Source organism: Cololabis saira, chromosome 20, assembly GCF_033807715.1.
Source record: "Cololabis saira isolate AMF1-May2022 chromosome 20, fColSai1.1, whole genome shotgun sequence".
In the NCBI taxonomy this organism is placed as follows: Eukaryota; Metazoa; Chordata; class Actinopteri; order Beloniformes; family Belonidae; genus Cololabis; species Cololabis saira.
Genome location: NC_084606.1, coordinates 34,848,259 through 34,864,691, shown reverse-complemented (window position 1 = coordinate 34,864,691; position 16,433 = coordinate 34,848,259). Strand labels below are relative to the sequence as shown.

The 16,433-nt window shown below is 39.1% G+C and overlaps 1 protein-coding gene across 2 annotated transcripts in view; it reads right to left on the bottom strand.

Annotated features, from left to right (window-relative positions):
• Positions 1–14,776, bottom strand: part of rell1 (RELT like 1) — a 55,062-nt gene extending 40,286 nt beyond the window's left edge. For both annotated transcript variants that reach the window (XM_061710349.1, XM_061710350.1), the window contains exons 1-2: positions 14,609–14,776; positions 8,112–8,312 (exon numbers count right to left, since the gene is read on the bottom strand). In XM_061710349.1, the coding sequence (XP_061566333.1) occupies positions 8,112–8,312; positions 14,609–14,633 (226 nt within the window). In that variant the 5' untranslated portion in view covers positions 14,634–14,776. The remainder of the gene's footprint in view (positions 1–8,111; positions 8,313–14,608) is intronic.
• Positions 14,777–16,433: the final 1,657 nt, after the last annotated feature.

The window sequence follows — 16,433 nt, the reverse complement described above, 5'->3', positions numbered from 1 at the left end:
ATCATCAGCGTGCACTGCACAAAGACGTCCGTTTGAGCTGCGTGTCGGGTGAAACGGGAAGAAGCAGAGAGGAAACCTGATCACCGGGAGAGTGGACGAACACAAAAGCAACGTGCAACCTTTGTTTCAACATATGGTGGGTGGGAGTGTGGGTGTGAGAGATAACAGCTTCAGTTCTCCACTTAACATGCTCCACCGGCGGGGGTTCAGAGGTTTAAGTCGACATGGGAAATAACTAAAGCATGATAGGCAATGTGAAAAGTTGTAATCTAACAAACGAGTGGGAATTACAGCCCAAAGTCCCACCAGTTCTCACAGCACCGTGTCAGCGGTGCACTTCTTTTAATCTCAACATTTCTCATACTTATGAGAGTCAAACAGTGATGCCAAAACTGCTGCGCAAGAGTTACTCCCAGAAACAAAAAAAGTGGAGAAAAGAAAAGCAAAACATGGAAAACTGAGGAAGTTGAAGAAGTTGAAGAAAGAAATGAGCCGAAAAAGAAAAGAAAGAAAGAAAGAAAGAAAGCAAGAAAGAAAGAAATGAGCCGAAAAAGAAAGAAAGAAAGAAAGAAATGAGCCGAAAAAGAAAGAAAGAAAGAAAGAAAGAAAGAAAGAAAGAAAGAAAGAAAGAAAGAAAGAAATGAGCCGAAAAAGAAAAGAAAGAAAGAAATGAGCCGAAAAAGAAAAGAAAGAAAGAAATGAGCCGAAAAAGAAAGAAAGAAAGAAAGAAAGAAATGAGCCGAAAAAGAAAGAAAGAAAGAAAGAAAGAAAGAAATGAGCCGAAAAAGAAAGAAAGAAAGAAAGAAATGAGCCGAAAAAGAAAGAAAGAAAGAAAGAAAGAAAGAAAGAAAGAAATGAGCCGAAAAAGAAAGAAAGAAAGAAGGAAAGAAATGAGCCGAAAAAGAAAGAAAGAAAGAAAGAAATGAGCCGAAAAAGAAAGAAAGAAAGAAAGAAAGAAAGAAAGAAAGAAAGAAAGAAAGAAAGAAAGAAAGAAAGAAAGAAAGAAAGAAAGGAGCCAGAAAGAAAGAAAAAAAGAAAGAAATAAGCCTGCAAGAAAGAAAGAAAGAAAGAAAGAAAGAAAGAAAAAAGAAAGAAAGAAAGAAATAAGCCTGCAAGAAAGAAAGAAAGAAAGAAAAAAAGAAAGAAAGAAAAAAAGAAAGAAAGAAATAAGCCTGCAAGAAAGAAAGAAAGAAAGAAAAAAAGAAAGAAAGAAATAAGCCTGCAAGAAAGAAAGAAAGAAAGAAAGAAAGAAATGAGCCGAAAAAGAAAGAAAGAAGGAAAGAAATGAGCCGAAAAAGAAAGAAAGAAAGAAAGAAAGAAAGAAAGAAAGAAAGGAGCCAGAAAGAAAGAAAAAAAGAAAGAAATAAGCCTGCAAGAAAGAAAGAAAGAAATAAGCCTGCAAGAAAGAAAGAAAGAAAGAAAGAAAGAAAGAAAGAAAGAAATAAGCCTGCAAGAAAGAAAGAAAGAAAGAAAGAAAGAAAGAAAGAAAGAAAGAAAGAAAGAAAGAAAGAAAGAAAGAAAGAAAGAAAGAAAGAAAGAAAGAAAGAAAGAAAGAAAGAAAGAAAGAAAGAAAGAAAGAAAGAAAGAAAGAAAGAAAGAAAGAAAGAAAGAAAGATTCCTACAGATACAATAGGGCCTTCGCACTGTAAGTGCTCGTGCCCTAATAACAATAATAATAATAGTGGCAAAACATGGAAAACTGAGGAAGTTGGGCTCAGGTCAGAAAGAAAAAACCACAGTCATCACAGAGTAAAGTCAACCCGGCATTGAGCAGGGATTTCTCTCTGTTTCACCTCAATATATAAACATCTCGTTGAGTCTGAGCACAAATGACAGACGGTTTTACGGTTAGTCTCCTGTGCACGCCTTAAACAGACAAACAAAACAAGGGGGAGTTTTCTCCCCCTAGAGAAATAGGACTAAATTTAGAAGTGACCTCACGAGAAATACACTGTTAGTAGCAGCTCATGACTTTAGCGACCGTTACGCCAGGGGGCGAGTTGTAGGTGGGGGGTGTTGAAAGATTTCCTCATCAGTGAAAAATCCCAACCCACTTCTAAACAGGCACAGAAGTGTCTGGTAAAACAAACACCTCTCCAATGGAAATTCATACAACCAATCGAGTAAACACTGACGACTCCTGGTTTCAAGTCACACCAGTTTGTTGTTGTCATCATCGTCTGCATGCACCAGCTCATTACGCTCAGGAATGTAGCCGCCGTCTGCAAGGACTCGAGGCCAGGTGAAAGTCAACAGACTTTGCTTTACTTCTGACCTTGCCTCTCACTTCCTCATCACTGGAAACATGGGGGGGAGGGGGCATCACACAAGATGAGGATTTGTTTGGAAAACTAATCCGGGGGGGGGAAAAATCCCCCCAAATACTCTGTGATTGACGACATGTGTTGTAGCATCTAAAACATATGACAACCGTTTCACCTTGTTGGAGTCTATTATGAAAAAGGAAAACTCCCACACACCTTCTTCTCACCGTACTTGTGTTTTATTGGGCCAACGTTTCGGTCATAGACCTTTTTCAGGGCATCAAACAGTTCGGAACAAGAGCTTGTCTATTAAAGGCTGGTGGTCCAATCAGGCACCGCCACATAATCATTCATAAACACCTGAGCTAGGGCTGGGCGATATATCGAGATTTTAATATATATCGATATATTTTCAAACGCGATATGGTACGAGACAATATCGTTTATATCGATTTAATTTTTTATTTTTTTTTATGATTTTGATATAGCTTATTTTGTGACAAATTGACTTGAATGTTTTATTTGAGATTTGCACAAATGTTTTGTTATTTGCACAACTGTCAACCTCAGTGGAAAAGTCTGCCTGTTACTGTCTACATTGTATTAATTGCACAGTGTATTTTAATTTAAAAGGAGCTTGAGGCCGGATTGTGGCAAGATTTATGAAAAAAATCCGTATACATTTTAAGTTTTCTAGTAATAATGTCAGATGAAGCGTTCCAAACCCAAAAGAATGAGCCCTCTAGTGTATCTCTCCTTTGCCTTGAACAGGCTGTGTGCTGCAAAATGTGCTGCAATTTGGTCCCGAATTTCCCACGCTGGGCTGTGGATGTGACGTCACATGACGCTGCATGCACGTTCTCCCCGTTCTCCCGTGCCGGCTTCACTGTTGGCTGCAGTACCCCCAACGGCCGTCGTGGTGAAGGGTGGCGCTAGAGAGTCTCATTTCTTAAAAGGAGCCTCAAGCTCCTTTAATTGTTATGCAGGAAAGGGATATTTGTTTTATTTTATTCAAGAAGCATTTTTATTCTATATATGCAGGCAGTTTTTATTTCATTTGTTTTATACATTTTGATATTGTGCAGACATCTGTTAATAAAGGAACCTGTGAGACATTTGGCCCGAGGCTTTGTATTAAAACTGACTGTTTTTTTAAGGGTTTGCCTCAGAAAAAAAAAGCTAACAGAGATGCTAACAGAGATGCTATGCTATAATGCTTTGGGGGAAACCCCAATTATGGCACAGAAAAAAATATCGATATATATCGAGTATCGCCATTCAGCTAGAAAATATCGAGATATGACTTTTGGTCCATATCGCCCAGCCCTAACCTGAGCACATTCAAACAAGGTCACATACCGAAGTGCAGTCAGTAAGCATCACCAAAACACAGGGAAAAAGAGACAACATCCACAAAGTGCATGCATCAAATACATCAATCAATGACCATCGGATCCAAAAGTATAATCATTAGAAAGGGAGGATGATTATACCTGTAAAGTGTCAATCTTAGCAATCAATTTAAAAGTGTTCTGATCTCATACAGTATAAAAAGAGAGGACGAATATACTGTAAAAACACAAAGTACATCAAAACTTATCATAAAGAGAACATCTTAGAATAAGTAGGAGTCAGGCCCAGTCTCCTAATCGACCCATTCCCAAGTTTATGATAAGTATTGGTATGTTTTTACAGTATATTCATCCTCTCTTTTTATACTGTATGAGATCAGAACACTTAGATGGGATTTTTGCTGTGTGACTCTGCTTCAGACCTTGTTGGAGTCTGAGCGTAAAATGTGAAGTGAGCAGTTCAGATTTGCAGGGTACTGTGACATCACAGACCCAGATTGGAGCAGATTTTTCCAACAACCAATTTTTTTTTATCTCCAACTAAAAACTTCACATCATGCTGCCTTTTCTGTACTTTGAAGACAAACGGTGAAGATGTAGGCTACTGTAGATCAAATCTGAAAAGAGGAAAACTCCTCAAAAAAGAGAAGTGGAATGAAATTGAGTTGAAAGTTTAAATGTGTAGTTGAAAAGGAAGATGTTTTCTGTATCTGTGCTATTTTCAGCAAGCCATGGCACAGACGTTTCATTGGAAGCGAAAGAAATTGTGTCAGCTTGTTAAAAAGGGACATAATGTCTCCTTTAAGACTTCAGCACCCTTAAATTTCCAACAGCTTCACAGTCTCAGAAAGAATGTGGTGTTGAAAATGGGTTCGTGTTTAACACGGTTGCAATTTTTCAGTACATGCAGTGCTGTAAAGCAAAGAAGGCAAAGCAAGAGTTTGAAATGTTTCATATTTGTATGACAGAATGAGGCAGAATCGATACGAAATGATTGGGATCAAACATGATGTGCCAAAGTGCTGACTGGTGGCCGGGGCTTCAGTCTTAGACATGTTAAGCTGAGGGTGGTGATCACTCACGCAGATGGACCAGAGAGGCAAGATGAGATTTGTGCAGAGATTGTGGGGGAATTAGTGTCGTCCCGATCGATCGGGCCCGATCACGGCATTTTCAAAACATCGGTATTGGCCAAAAAAGTATCGGGACATAGCTAGTTATTAATGTTTTTAATATATATTATAGCGTTTTATATATCGTTGCATTTAACGTCACTTCCGGCCGTCGACCCGCAAGCGAAACTAACATGGTTTACATGTTTGAATTGTGAAATTTTATATATGTTCATGTTGCATTAAGCTGCTGCTATTCATGTCATGCCATTCAGAATGTTGCACTAAGGTTAAGCCAAAACGTATTTTAATTTTCTTGTGTTTGTGAGTTTGACTGGATGTCATTCAACTACCTCTTTTGAAGTTAAATTTATTTATTTTTGTTATTGCACTATCCTGCACTTTTTGTTTTAGTTTACAATTTCATGTTTTTACATTTTGTGGTACCAGAGCTGATAAGCTTTGTTGAAATAAATGTCCATGTTGTTCTCCAATGGACAAGAAAAGAAGCTTTGGATAACTTGAGTTTTACTCCTCTTTTTTCTTTTTTCTTTTTTTAATTCATTGCCAAAATGTATCTGATCGGGAAAAAGTATCGGAAATGTATCGGGAGCCAAAAAAAGTGATCGTATCGGGAAAAATCGGGATCGGCAGATACTCAAACTCAAGTGATCGGGATCGGGAGTTAAAAATCCTGATCGGGACAATCTTAGGGGGCATCTAGTGGGAATTACATGTAGAGTTGTGTATCATCTGCATAGCAGTCACATAAGGAGCCATGTGACTGAATAATCTGGCCCAAAGAGGTAACGGCAACGAGAAGGGGCCCAAGTACCGAGCCTTGGGGCACCCCTGGAGAGGCGATAGAATGAGAATGTTTTCCATTCCCAGGGCACTATAAAGGAGCACCCACTCGTCACTCTATGCCAAACTGAAAGTAACGCTGCATTAAAATATATGAATGTATGTGTGAGTGAAATAAATACACCAATGTAATCAAAGCCGATAATATTGCCATTTTATTATCCAACGTCCACTAGCTTCGCCCCAATATTATGCCACCAAGTGGTGGTGAGCTGAGAATTGCTAACTTTCTGTGAGTTTATCGTTTTCTGATCCCATGTCTATACGTGTTTTCTTTCTACAAATATGTGCATCTGTTGAAGCTCCAGATACATTTATGTGTGGTGTTAAGCAACGCCTGGGTGTCGTGTGCAGGAACAGAGGCAATACAGGGGTGAAAGGAGGGCGCTAAAAGAGTAATAGTGGCATGAGATGATGAAATCAATCATGAAAAAAGAAAAAAAACATATATCACAGGGAGAGTGAGGGATAGTTCGCTGTCTTCAGAATACCATAATGCTTTGTGAAAGTACACACTTTGTGGAATCATTGCAAATGCACAACTGGAGAGTGGAGACAGAAAAAAAAAGAAGGACTTACATGCATCTTTATAGCGCAATCTCTGTTATAGTGGCTTGATATGTCGCATGTACTCTGAACCCTTACAGACTTCAACAACTCCAACGTTTCAGAGTTGGTACTCATTTTAAAAATGCCCAAATTAGTGCTTTCAAGGACAAAATGACCCCATTTAATGCCACATAAAGTGGAATTTAAGGCCATTCATTATCAGATAGAATTTAATTGGAGAAACCAGTTCAGCATAATGACATAAATCTTATTGTTGCTTAATTTGCCTGCCTGAGAAAGGAAGAAAAAGGTCTTGTTCTATGACATTGTGGGGAGTTGAGCTACATTTTGACAGTTTTCCCCATGTAGCCCTTTATTTTCCCTGAAAGGAAATATCATTTTTTTCCCTCCCTCAGAGGTAAGAAATATTCAGTGTTTTATTCTCACCTTTCTGTCTCATTCGTCTTAAGTTTAATATCCGTAACGGCTCATAAAATCTGTTCACTTTAAGTGGCACCATAGGAATAGTCATTCATTGAGCTGAGGGGGGGCACGGTAGCACTGAGCTGAACGAATTAGGAGGGAGCTCCAATTATTACAAGAAAACAGTGAAACTGGAGCCACAAAACAGTTTCATGGTACTTGTGCTCCCAACCCGTAGAAATGTGCAGTATTAGCAGTTTGGGTGATTGGAGCAGACATGCATTTCTTTGTGTATTTCTCTCAGGATGGACAGGGCTGCGGAGTCTAAAGGCCTGAACATCCAAGGCCTTGTACAAGTGTGCAACATTAGCAGGTGTTTGAGTCAGCATCACTAAAACACTCCCCAGCATGATTTCAATGGTATGGTGTGACTGAATAATCCCAGTAAAAAAAAAGTCTTCAAAACACAAGGAATAATTAGCCAATGAAGAAAATTCAGAGAAAACCCAGTAGCTCCAGGGAATTCTCAAACGTACTGCTTTCCTGTTCTGTCCATTAAATGGAAGGAATTTATCTCCCAGAACTGTTTTTAGTTGCTGATTACTGCCAAGAAAATGTCATTGTTCCTTCAGGCCTAATTAGATTAATCTGAACCTGGCTGAACAATGAACTAAGGTGTGTTCTCTCTATAAAGCCAATGACAAAGGATCTAAACACACAGGACGAGTGAGCTGACAGTTTCTTTACGTAACAACAAATCCAAGTGTCTGTTAAAGGCCCAGTCCCAATACACCCACTATCCCTACGTTTCAGCACTACCCCTAAATTTTGCGCATTCCCGTGAGGGTCGTGGTGTCCCAATTCCTCTTTCCATCTAGGGGGAGTGCACATATCGAGGGCTAGTGGTTATGAATCTGTCCCTACAGAGCGAGGGTTTTCCGATGCTGACTTTGCGAGCGAGGGCCAGAGAAATTGTTTTTTGTCGTCATTTGCAGACTGAATAAATAAAAAAAAAAACATTTGCAGACATTTCTTATTTTTTAGTGAATAAAATCAATATTTTGAGTTAGTTTCTGCATAAAAATGCATTTTGATTACATTTCTAGCGAGAAATACATATTTTACTTTCATAATATTCACTCAGTGAATGTACATAATCACTCGTTTGCCCGTTGTTCGCGAAGACCTCACCAGAATAAAGGCTGATTTATGGTTCCGCGTTACACCAACGCAGAGCCTACGGCGTAGGTTACGCAACAACACGCGCCGTACGCCGTAGGCTCTGCGTTGGTGTAACGCGGAACCATAAATCAGCTCCCGAGCCGGCAGGCTGTTTTCATCCCAAAAAACGTCGGATCAAATTTCTTAACAGGCGTTATTTGGATAAACTGAGCCCAGGTTGAGGATCTTAACGGTTACTTTTACGCCTGAAAAAATATTAAAACTTAATAAAGTGGCATATTAACAGGGCTACAGCTGAAATTAAAACAGCTTCTAGCTCTGGGCTTCCTGATATGGTGTGACGTATGTGACCCATGTCCACTTACCTCCACCCAGCTCAGGATCCTTGTATTCGTCCTCGATCTGGTCTTCATCCTCCTGGGCCGTGGTGCAGCGGTAGCCCTTCCTCTTCAACACGTGGCAGATCACCACCCCCAGCAGGCCCAGCAGGAAGAAAACCGGCACCAGAACGAAGGCCGTGTAGTCCGGGTGGGGTCCAGCCTTTCCAGCTCCGTTATTTCCATTATCTGCAAGTAAGTAAACTTGATTTGTACAGCACCTTTCACAGAGAGAGGCTCACAAGGTTAAAGACACAGGGGAGCTAGTAGTCAAGCAAGTCATTCATTTGCAAATCTTTAACTAAAAGCCTGTGAATACAGGTGTGCTTTAAAATGTTTTTTTTTGTCTCTCTCTCGCCCTGCCACGCTGGACGACGAGGAGGAGGTGAAAGAGAGCCAAAAGCATTCATTCATTTTTTTTAATATGGTTGCAGCAGGACAAAGAAAACAAATGCAATAGATGGCTGTGATAGTAACTTGATATCAAGGGAGTCTTGGGGAACATACGCATGCAGCTCTGAACAGCTGAGGAGGTTTAAAACGCCATCAGCTGCGAGGTGACAGAGCGTCCATGTTCCTTTTTTTGGACCAATTAAGTCAAGCGCTTCTCAATCAGCCGCCCTCCTTACCAGTTCTAATGTCTCATTTCAAGTTTAAGGCCCAGTCCCAATCCCCCCCTAGCCCTAGTTTTCAGTCCTACCCCTAAATTTTGCGTGTTCCCGTGAGGGTAGCGGTGTCCCAATTCCTCTTTGCATCTAGGGGGAGTGGGGAAAACGACGGTTAGTGAATATGAATCTAACCCTTCAGAGCGAGGGATTTCAGATGCTGACTCGCCGACCGAGGGCTAGAAAAATTTCCCAGAATGCTTTTCGTCATCATTCGCAGACTGAATCAAACGAAAAAACATGGCGGACATTTCTTATTTTTTAGTGAATAAAATCAATATTTTGAGTTAGTTTCTGCATAAAAATGCGTTTTGATTACATTTCTAGTGAGAAATATATATTTTACTTTCATAATATTCACTCAGTGAATGTTCATAATCACTCGCTTGCTCGTTTTTTCAGATCTCGCCAGAATAAAGGCTGATTTATGGTTCCGCGTTACACCAACGCAGAGCCTGCGGCGTAGGTTACGCGGCGACGCGCTGCGTACGGTGAGCGTCGCCGCGTAACCTACGCCGTAGGCTCTGCGTCGATTTAACGCGGAACCATAAATCAGCTCCCGAGCCGGCCGCTCTAGATATCCCCCGAAAACATCGGATCAAATTTCTTAACAGGCATTATTTGGATAAACTGAGCTCAGGTTGGGGATCTTAACGGTTACTTTTACGCCTGAAAAAATATTAAAACTTAATAAAGTGGCATATTAACAGCGCTACAGCGGAAATTAAAACAGCTTTTGGCTCTGGCCTTCCTGATATGGTGTGACGTTTGTGCAAACGTAACTACACAGTCGCCTACGTACCCGAACATGAACCACGCAGTGACGTAGCAAGTGGTGTCCCAATCCCTAGGGAAGATTACAAGGGCCCTACTCATTTTTTAGGGCTAGTGGTAGAAAGTAGGGGGTGTATTGGGATTGGCCCTTAATGGTTTTATCGTTCCACTCTGGAGGCCGCGTCGCCCCACTTGCGCGGCCTGCGCCGTGCATCGCGGACCTGATGCCTCGGTGATTTCAGAAATCAAAAGGGCAGACGGGGATTTGTGGTCAGCTAAAGGCGACGCTTCCGTGGCTCCTGCCGTCCATGCGTCACGTGAAAGCATTCCGGCAGAACACACAACAGGGCTTTTGTCTGCATTCCTGTTCACATCAGCGTGTACCCAACACAGTAAAAGTCAGAGGAGAAAAAAAAAAAAGACACACAAGAAAGGGACGCAGTAGGACATGGAAGTCAAAGTTCAGGAGGACAGAATCTAATGAAATCCTCACGCCACGGAACCGTACGTGAAGGCATGCATAATATGTGAACAGCGCTGCGTGCAGGCCGTTGTGCCCGGCCATTGTCCCCGTCTCCCCGCTGCATCACAATGAACACACTGAACATTGTCTGCTCGCTGACCACCTTGTGAACAAATGTGTCCATGTGCTTGTATCCAGAGACGACCACGGTGACGGCCCAGTGGTAGACTGTCCTGGCACATTCCCACCAATCTCCAACTCAATCAGCAGAGATTCATGAGACTGTTTAAACAGCAAGAGGAAATGCGGTTGGAAAGATATTGTATGATTGTTCATGAAAATTGTTTGGGGCAGATGAGGAAATATCAAGACTGGAGCCTTGGGAACGTTAAATAAACTACTTTTGCGCCAGTTTTGGAGTTGTTCAAGTGAATATGATGGTTAAAATCAAGGCAGTAGGAGCATGAGATGTTTGTAGTAATAAATTTGACCCCTTTTCTTTTTACTTATGAAGCCAAACAGAGGTAAACTCCAGCCCTTAAAACCAAATACAAACAAAAGGTGTTTTGTGAACGCCTCAGGAAGCTTTTGGGGTTTAAAAATAAGAGGTCACAAGATATCATCTTTAAAACACTTTTGCATCCACTGAGCTTTTTTTTAAGGAACAAGAGGGTGGGGCTGTTTGAAAAATACTTTAAGTCATTTTCAGTATCTGCTGGTTCACATAAATACATTTTCTAAAAAAAAAAAACACCACCAAGATGATGACCTTTTGCCTCAAGACTGAGGCCACATTTACACATAGTATTTACAAAAACGGATATTTCCCCCTCTACGTTTTGAAAAATACCCTTGTTTACACGAACCCTCATAAATAGCTGTTAAGGTGCTATGAGCATCCAAACCTGCAGGGGGCAGTGTAACGAGAAGATAAAGTCATGCTAGCCAATCAGAATCCTGGAAAAAACCATCAACAAATGACACGTGTGAAGCCTGAATAATATGGTTCTGCGTTAAATCAACGGCGTAGCCTACGTACGGTGCACGTCGCCGCGTACCCTACACCGTAGGGTCTGCGTTGGTGTAACGCGGAACCATAAATCAGCCTGGACTGCCAGTTACTTCCAAGATGGAACGAGAGTCTTTCATTTGGAGTGACAGAGAAGTGGAGTATTTTAAGTGTGACTTTAGAATATAAAACAGGTAAAATACAAAAAAATATTGACGGTGGCCAAACTAATTGTAAACACAGGTCGCACAAATGACGCTGGTGACGTTTCTGTTGCATAATGTGACGTTCTTAAGCCTAAATCTCCATTTCCCTCCGTTTACAAGCAAATGTGAAAACTGAGTTTTCAGAAATGATTGTTTTTGGTGACTTTGAGCTCCGTTTTCGTGTAAACGAACGGCCAAAACGCATGAAAACACAACCATTTTTGCTACGTGTAAACGGGGCCTCAGACTGAATAAAATCATAACTACAGGATTATTTGTATTTTTCAAAAGTCCAATTAATACAGAATAAGTTTTGTATCTCTGTGTGATGATCTGGAGAGTGCGTGCGCAAGAACACGCACGTGATGAATCAAAGCAGAGTAAAAACATTGCATAACACACTGCCCAAGTTGATTCTCTGGATCTTATTTAAGGGTGAATTGTACAGATACTGAAACCAGCTGAATGAAAGGAGAAACCAAAACAATTCAGCAACAGATCCAGACTACAGAGGATTGCAGCAAATAAATAAACCACTTCAACTTTCCTCCAAAGCAAAGAGAGAATTTACAAAAAGATGGCCATCTCCCAGTTTAAGCCGAATAACATTTACTGTGATTTGAGGTAATCCCCTTCCTAACACTCAACGAGACGTGGTATTTCCGTGTAGCAAAAACTCCAAACTCTCCAGTTGAAGCATCGTTCGGAGTCGAGTGCGGGATCGATATGACAGCGTTACCGTTCGGCTCGCTCAATTTCCTGCAGCTTTATTTGGATTTACTGGTGAGAAGTTCTCCCCGCCTGAAGATTATTTCAGTCTTAACAGCCTCACTCGAAGAGAGACACCAAATCAATTGCTGTAAAAATACACAAAAGGGAGACTGTTATTGTTTAAAGTAACTGACAAAAATCAAAGACTCAGGGCTTTTCCGGGTCTTTAGAAAGTATGCAGGAGAGATTGGGCTTTGCTGGCCAAATCCTTTGGCCACTGCGACGCCAAAAAAGCATCTCAGGAAAGGGGATGTTCGCGTTCGTCCTTGCTGTCAGCAGGGGAACTTATGACACAGAAATAAATGTGTCTGGGCAGCGGTTTCGGTGTTTATGGACTTAAATTAACCCAAAAATAACAGTCGATCTAAGCTTCCCCATGGCACGTTTCTGCAAACTGAGCAATAATCGCTGTGAGTTTGTGAAAAGGGATTAAAGATAAAGAATCAGAGTTGGTTGGCCGGACTTTAACTCCTGACCCTTAACATGCAATTTCGCAAGAAGAGCCTTGCACACATAAAACTCAAACTTTGGGAGAGACTGACTTTAGGCCCAAAGGATGCAAATGACATCAGAAAAAGGAACTCCTCACATGACTATAAAGTCAAGAATATTTATTCATGCCTGTTGGGGAAATGACTAATTAAAACGCTTCTAGCTGACTGAAACTATGCATCTACTGCCTTGAAGATCGGATGGGATATAAAAGGTTCTGTCCATGTGCAGTTCATCATTTCCCTACACTCAGGAAACTGACTGCAGAGAGGAAGACTCTTCTGACCTGAACTTGGGTTTACCTGTCAAAATGGTTCAAAGCTACCTGAAAGTATACAATGCATCATGCTGGAAGGATCCAACGAGTTCTGGCTTTAGTCTTACACCTACTTCTTCTTTAAACCAGTCAGTGATTCACAGCTTACGTTGTTTGCCCTATACAGGACTGTCTCAGAAAATTAGAATATTGTGATAAAGTTCTTTATTTTCTGTAATGCAATTTAAAAAAAAACAAAAATGTCATACACACTGGATTCATTACAAATCAACTGAAATATTGCAAGCCTTTTATTATTTTAATATTGCTGATTATGGCTTACAGTTTAAGATTAAGATTCCCAGAATATTCTAATTTTTTGAGATAGGATATTTGAGTTTTCTTAAGCTGTAAGCCATGATCAGCAATATTAAAATAATAAAAGGCTTGCAATATTTCAGTTGATTTGTGATGAATCCAGAATGTATGACATTTTTGTTTTTGTAATTGCATTACAGAAAATCACAATATTGTAATTTTCTGAGACAGTCCTGTATGTGCTTACAGCCCATCATCTTCACAGGACTTTCTTTGCATGTGTGCTGGCAAGTTTCATCCAAGTACAAGAGCAAAGTTTTGTTCCTCATTTTCCCTTATTCCTCAGCCTGCAACAGAGACCACGCCAGACGTAAACCTATCCTTTATACAAACACACGCACGCACACACACAAAAGGATCACATTTTTCCATTGCTACTGTACACAAATGAACTGGGTGAATGATATATATCTGGATGAGCATGCAGATTCACGCCGAGCCTTTACAAAGCCAGACTCCTGCAAAGCCATGGAAAATGGAGACGTGCTGTGGTTTGAAAGGTTAGGGAGACCATCAGCTGAACTAACCTGCTTAAAATGTTATATTTATAACTCCTTCAGACAGACATCTGCAGTCCTAAAACCTCAATGCATTATTTTTTTTTATCCTTTATTTAGGAAAGTCCCATTGAGATACAATATCTCTTCTTCCAGGGAGTCCTGGTCAAGATGGCAGCAGAAAAATAAATTCAGTTTCATATAAAAAGAAAATACATACAAGGACAAGTAACTTTACAAAAAAATAAAAACATATCAAAACCAGAAACAAACAAACATAAAACATACAAGGATCAGAAAGCTAAAAAGAATCCATGACAAATAATGGCACTTGATTAAAAAAAACAACTGATTTTAACATATGTTTGAACACGAGGGAGGGTAAATATTTCAAGTTGAGTATGTGTTGTAGCTCATTCCAAGCTTGCAAATACATGCTTTTAAGATTATTTAAATTAAAAAAAAAAGGCATATCAGCTAAGAAACTGAAGTAGTTCGTTTTGTTTTTATTTTAAAATAACGTATTTATCAAATTAGGGGCAGACACACTTTCTGATAGGAAACTAAACAGCTCCAAACAAGTTCACTGCATCTGAAAAGTACCATAAGAGTCATGGAATTATAGTTTAAATGTAATAAAAAGAGCTAAATGTCACTTTCAATAAGAGAGAAAAAAACTGAATTTAATATACGGGGATGAATCAAAGTGGAAAGACGACATTTATTGGAGAATTTGCTGCCGTTAATATATTGACATTTGTATGAGTGAGGATGAATCTGACTTCTTCTCAGAAACCATGGCAAGTTCACAAATAAACTTACAGTTACTTAAACAATATAAATCACGATAGAAATGACAGTAAACTTTGAAGCAGATGAGTTTAATGCCATAAAGCGTCGAACCTGAACCTGACCCTGACAACAAAAACTCATTCACATATAAAGTAAAAACACAAAAACGTGTCTGAACTTACTGGTAACAGTCGTTGAATTAGCCATGGATGGACGAGGACCAGCTGCTGCTGCTGGAGCCCGAACTAGAGATGTCTACTCACAACCAGAACCACAAGCACACACAGAACCAAGAAGAAAAAACACAATCTAAGGAGGAGCAGACGTGAATACGTACGAGTTTCCTGATTCCCTGACAGCGGATACACCCTGTTAAAAACGCCCCCGAAAAGGAGCAGCACTCGTACAAGAAGATGCACTCATACCCACTTCCGGTATCGTTTGTTTTCGTTTAAGGTTTAATCATTCTGAAGAAATAAAAGTGTGTTGCTCTTTTTTAATGAAAATATACACACATATATATGTTTATATATAGTAGTTTAGGAACAAATAATATTCTGTTTCTCGAAAAACAAAATACATAGCCACTTTTTTCAACTTTTTTAAACAAAATCAAGATGGCGAAAAGGACGTTATGTTGTAGATTGACTGTTAAGATTAGTTTAGTCTTTGATTACTTTATTGGCATTGTAAAGAGCCACTAACATGCAGTTGATATCTAACCAAATGAGCAAGAGTAGCATTAAATTGCAAGTGCAAATCAGTGGTATATTCATATAAATATAAATATACATCAGAATCAGAATCAGGTTTATTGGCCAAGTCAGGTCAAACAACAGAGGGAATTTGACTCGGTTATTTTCGCTCACTGTACAGTAAATAGACAAATGACAGCTCTTATTAACATATATACATTTTTTTAAAGTGAAAGGTGTAGCAGTATGAGGTAGATATGGTTATTGAAAGATGCATTGTTACAGCATATGATTATTATTATTATTATTATTATTATTATTATTATTATTATTATTATTATTATTATTATTATTATTATTATCATTATTATTATTATTATTATTATTATTATTATTATTATTATTATTATTATTATTATTATTATTATTATATACAGCTTGGGGGAAGAAACTGTCTCTGTGTCTGGAGGTTTTGGTGAAAGAATGCAGACTGCAGACATGTATACATAACCCGTGTCCAGGAGTGCAGATGCATTTATACAATGCAATATAAATATGGAATGAATAAAATTACAGATTAGAATAGCATATATGTACGGAATATAAACATGTGTAAGATGCAAAAATAAATACACTAACTATATTATACTAACATAAAATGGAAGAAAAGTATTAGCTTATTTCAATATGAAAATAAAATTTGCATTTAGACTACACTGCATACAAATCACAAACATAAATACATGTAAAGTAAAGGTAACAGTACAGAACAATAGAATAGCACTGGTTTTAAGGAAATTTCTGCCCTTTTTTTTGTCAAAATACCACAAGAATACAAAACCACCATTTCCAACCTTTTTTTTAAAGCAGTTTAAGGTGTAGACACTGGATAAATACTCTGATCTGGATCTACGATCTGGATCTGTGATGTCACAGCATCTTGCAACTATGAACTGCTCATGAAGGTTGTAAACATATAACTTCATTGTAGTCCCGTGTACAGTTAACTCATATGAAAACAATAAATTACACTTTTCTATCCTGAAAATTCCATCTGTGTTGTTTGACAGGTTGTTTTGGACAGTGATGGAGCCTTAGGATATACTAATATGAGGGAAGATGGTGTATTTGTAGTTTTAAATTTAAAATATATTGATTTTGGGGCTGAATTACATTTACAGTATTTTGACAATATAAGAGAATAATCGAATGTTGTGTCTCACAAAATGTTTCCTAAAAGCTCAGCTCTTCAAAGCAAAATGCAAAGTAAACTGTTTTAGGTGGCTTCATCATATGATATACAGGACTGTCT